Here is a 5,045-nt window from a genome sequence, read left to right on the forward strand (position 1 = left end):
CGAGATACGGCCACGCTTTTAAAGCGTGGCGATAGCCTAATTAAATTAAAAAAAAATTATTATTTTAACTTTACCTACATCGCTGCACTATAAATTTTTAGTCCTTTTTTATTACCAACCTATAAATATAGTATACAATTTTTATTACAAGAATTTGTATATTCACTAAAATTATCTTCTCTTTATTTTTTGCAAATTATAATCACAATATCACTAATTATGATAAAACCTTTATTTGTTTGGATTCAAAAAATCAGTTCTCTGGAAAAAGAGTTTTGGAAAAGTTCAATGGGTTCCATAGTTCCATTTACTCAAAGTCACACACCGAGAACAAAGACGCTGGAGAATATTATGCCTACACCCTAAGCCAACCACATCCTACAATGTCGCACAATGCTAGCAAATAAAATACTAATAATATAGTGTGTTTTATAACTATACAAAATAAGATGATTTGAGCACAACTCCCCTATTTAGGCTACTCAGCTGAACCCTCGACTTTGGGTACAGAAGCACCGTCTTCTGCAGCGGATGCTCTCTTCTGGAAAACTAACCCAAGCTGAATTCCTGCAACAGCTTGAGAACTTCCTTCACCAGGCTAGCTATCAGCTTTTACCCCTTTTTTCTTCTTTGCCTCTTGTGCCCAACCAGTAAGCCTCACTTGCACATGCTCACGAAATATTGCTGCCTTAAAATGGGTTTCCATCTACAATGTGAAAATAACAGAAAATTTATGAAAAGCCAAACCAAAATCAAATTTGAACAACTCAGCTTGCACTTTTAATAGCTATGCAAACACACCTGTGTAACAATTGTATACAGTGGTAGGGTACTGTAGCTACATAGTACCTGGATAAATACTATATAACCCCAACACAAATGAGCAAGAAAGAAAAATGAGAAAAGGAAACAATCGCATAGTCTGGAATGCACAATAGTAGTAGTACTCATAATGCATCAGCTAAGATGTCTAAGTTATCCGATAATAAGCCTTGGAACTATGTAACGAACTTGTCCCATTATACAAGAGTCAAATCCATATGTAACTTGAGAACACAAGCTATAGGTTATATTCACTACAACAAAGTATAAATATCCTCAACCCAACATATAACGTAATCTATAATCTAAATTACGTCAAAAACTAATTAGCTTTAGAAAATTAAAAAGAAAAAAATTAAAAAATTCCAGAAATAAATTAAAAAGAAAAAGTAAAATTTTGTTACCAGTTTTTATTGTCCGCGTAGGTTACCAGCAGTAGAGTAGCGATCTTCCATGTACTCCCTCCTCCCTCTCTTGCAATAAACTGAGAAGGCATCACGCTCCTCCTCCACAACATCACGCGGCGCCGCAGCAGAGGGTGTGGGCGGAATCCCAAAGGCCAATGAGCTAACAGGTATATCAAGCCTAGCAGGCCTCTTCCTCTTCAAAACGGTGCCGTTTGGTGACGTAGCGGAAGCTGAAACAGCAGCAACACCGGAAAGCGAAGCGGGAATAGGCGGCTTGGGAAGACGAAGATGCAACGGCGAAGAAGGAGAATAAGAAGAAGCGGGAGAAGAGCAAGGCAACACCGTAGCTAGGACTCGCGAAGGCGCCATGAGAGGGACGACGAACTCACCACCGCTGCTGCCGTCCTGAGTGTCTGCGTTAGAAGGATGGAGGAGGAGTGCTCGAACGAAGAAAACGAGGGAGAGAGCGAGGCGCTACTGCTGCGTGAATTAGGGTTAGGGGAATGGGGGAACAAGGGTTTTGTTAGTCCGTTCTCACTCATACACACAAAATAATTTTTTTTTGGAAACCTTTTGGCCAAGCTTTTGAAGCGTGCCAAAAAAATTACAAGAAACGGCCACGTTTTTAAGACGTCAGTATAATAAAATTCTATCGCCACGCTTTAAAAGCGTGCCTGTTTTTCTCTATAGCCACGCTTTTTAAGCGTGGCAAAAAAAAGCGTGGCTACATCTCGAATCAATTGCCACTCTCATAAAAGCGTGGCCATAGACCCTTTTCACCACGCTTTTTAAGCGTAACAAAAAAACGAGGCTAAATCTGTAATCAATCGCCACCCTCATAAAAGTGTGGCCATAGATCACTTTTGGCCACGCTTTTAAAGCGTGGCAAGAAAAAAGCGTGGCCATAGACCTTTTTTCTTGTAGTGTATTTTATGTAAAAATACTTTTTTATCTACCAATTTTGTTTGGATACGACATATTTTTTAATTTTTTCAATGCTTTTATTTTTACTATTAAAATTTTATCAAACACATAAAAAAAAATAAAAAAATTCTTTTTTATTAAAAATATATTTTTAACAACTTAATGGTATCCAAACAAGCTCTTATTCTAGCAATATGACAACGTATTTTTAGCCCATAATTTTAAATATTATTAACTAACTGTTGACTAAAAATAATAAATTCTACTAACCTTTTAGTATTTCTCTTTATTAAATTAAAAGAAGTTAAGATACGTAATTTTAACAAATACTTTTAACAAAATCTAAAGACATAATATTTGTATGCCTTAACTTTTGAGTGTTCATTACAATAAAATAAAATATTTATCAAGACTCAGTTTATCATATTCATATCCTCTATCTTTCTCAAAGTTTGAGTCATTAGTTAGGGGCTTTAAGTCATTTTCATATCCAACTTTTTCTTTTATTTTATCTAAAGTATTGACAATTTTTTTCTTTCTTTTATTAGATGTCTCTGCTTCAGATTTATTGTTGAATTTTTTTTTGAAAATTCAGGTGATAGGTGTTGTAAGACCCAAGATTTTTGAAAAGTCTTATTTTAAACTAATCTCAAATTATATATTTATTTATAGTTTTAATTTTTAAAATTATTTTTATTAAAAATAATTAAAGGCAATTAATTGAATTTGAAATAAATTAAGATTTTTATCCAAACTCTATACTTATGGATTATTTTCCTATTTATGATTTAAAGTTCTAAAAATTCAAAAATAATGAGGTTTGGCTATTTAAATTAGAACTTTGTCTAATTTTATAATTATTAAATTATTTTCTATATTTAAATTATAAAGTTGGTAGTTATGAAATAATAAAAATTTTATATGATTTGATTTTAGATGATTTATATTTATATCATTTAATACTTTAAGTTTAAAGATAAAGAAAAATTAATTATATTACCATGTATTTTCAATTAGAGTAATTTATTGAGAATCAATTAGTATTTTTATACCACAAATAATATTTTAAAGTAATTTTAGAGATTAAATTAGTTTTTTAAATTAATACTCTATGCTCCAATTTTATTAAAAATTATCTTACTTAAATTAAACCCAAAATTCCCAATTCCATACACAAACCCTAACTCTAATTAAACCACATTTTTTCTATCCTAATGAAACCCTAAGCCACCTTTTCCCCCTCTAGTAAACAAAAGAAAAAGAAACAACACCCACACTAACACATGAGCTTCAGCCAAACAGAAAAGGAAGAGAGGAGAGGGATCTACGGGAGAAGGGGAGGGGAGAGTGAGGGCGGCGCCAGCGGGCGTCACTGCCGCCGCGACGTCAGGTCGCACAGAGAAGAGAGAGGGAGAGCCGAGGAAGGAGAAGAGAGAGAAGACCGCACTGCTGCCTCGCCGCTGCTCACCGCGCCGTATCGCGTCGCCGTCCAACCATGTCGAAGAAGGAGAGGCGTCGCTGTTTTGAACCTGCGTCGCCGTCACTGTCGATTGGGCCAGCTGGGGGAGAGTGAGAGAGGAACGAGAGAGCCCATCATGGAGAAAGGGGAGATGCCGCCACTGTACCAGTCGCCGTCGAGCCCGCCGAGCAGAAGCTTCCATGGCCGTTGCCGTCGAGCTCACAAGTGAGAGAAAGAGAGTTCGCAGGTGAGAGAGGAAGGTGTTCCGCCGCCGTTCGTTGCTGTGCAGCCACCGCCGCGTCTCACCGCCGAGGGGAAGTCTTGCCTACGCTGTTGCCGAACCGAGCCAGATTCACCGGTAACCCTGTCTCTTGCTCTCTTGAAACCTGTTCCACTGTTCTGATTATTGTTGGTGTCTCTGCTATCTTAATCACTCAGATTAATGCTACCGCCTCCAGAACGGATTTCCTGGTCTGATTTCTGCTTCTTGCGGCTCCACCGTTCTGTTTTTCTGTAGCTGCATCATTGTAATTGCAATTTATATTGACACGACTATTATAAGAGGCGTCGGGACTGTTGCTGTTTCCGTGGGGATTATTGTTGTCACTGTCTCCATGAATTAAAAGAAAAGAGAATTATCACGATAAGTTACACGGACTCAGCTAATTGAGGTATGGGCTTTTTTTAAAATCTATTTTACATTACAGAGTTGTGATAAATAGATATTGATGCAAAAAGATATGCTTCTGTGATTATATTTGTCTTGTGGATATGATGGTTTGTTAGACTGGATTATTGGGTGCTTTATTGCGTGAGTGGTGTATGGTTGTTGATAAAATACCGGTTTTAAATGTTATTTACTTGATTATTATAAAAAGTGGATTTTCTTGGTTTTGGAATTTATTTGGTAATATAAATGAATCGATTTTTGAAAATAATTTGAGATATGAAAATAAATTGTTTCTTAAAGCGGTTTGATTTTTGAGTTAGTCTGATTTTATAAATAATTTAATATTTGAGCTGGTTTGATTTTAAAAAGAGTTTTATTATTGGAATTGGTTCGATTTCAAAATAATTTGATATTGGAACTAGTTGAATTTTGGAAAATGATTGAGATTTGGAAATGGTTGAGGAAAGGTTTGAGAAATGTTTGGATGGGACCCGAAAAGGGTGGCAGTGTCCGAATTTTAGAGGAGATGCTGCCGAAATTTTATAAAATTGGAAGTTTCGCTTAAAGTATTATCTGAAAAGATTTGGTTTTAAACTTTATATGTTTTAAGATTGATTTATTTATCAAATAAAGAATTGTGTTTTGAATGGGGATTATTGATGAACGGAATGGGAAGAAGGATGATGAGGATTGACTTTGAAATATGATTTTCGAATAAATTTGGAAATGAGATATGGATTGACGAATGATGATCATATTGAGA

At 35.6% G+C, this 5,045-nt stretch overlaps 1 protein-coding gene and 1 long non-coding RNA gene across 2 annotated transcripts; one reads left to right on the plus strand and one right to left on the minus strand.

The window, feature by feature from the left end:
• LOC110264499 (probable protein phosphatase 2C 25) lies at positions 1,202-1,667 on the minus strand. Its single transcript, XM_021106675.1, has one exon. The coding sequence runs from the start codon at positions 1,596-1,598 to the stop codon at positions 1,233-1,235; it is 366 nt and encodes a 121-aa protein (XP_020962334.1). The 5' UTR covers positions 1,599-1,667; the 3' UTR covers positions 1,202-1,232.
• LOC110264500 lies at positions 3,486-4,136 on the plus strand. The gene is made up of 2 exons (XR_002350677.1): positions 3,486-3,970; positions 4,051-4,136. It is a non-coding gene; the product is annotated as an uncharacterized LOC110264500 (long non-coding RNA).

Source organism: Arachis ipaensis, chromosome B07 (genome assembly GCF_000816755.2).
Source record: "Arachis ipaensis cultivar K30076 chromosome B07, Araip1.1, whole genome shotgun sequence".
In the NCBI taxonomy this organism is placed as follows: Eukaryota; Viridiplantae; Streptophyta; class Magnoliopsida; order Fabales; family Fabaceae; genus Arachis; species Arachis ipaensis.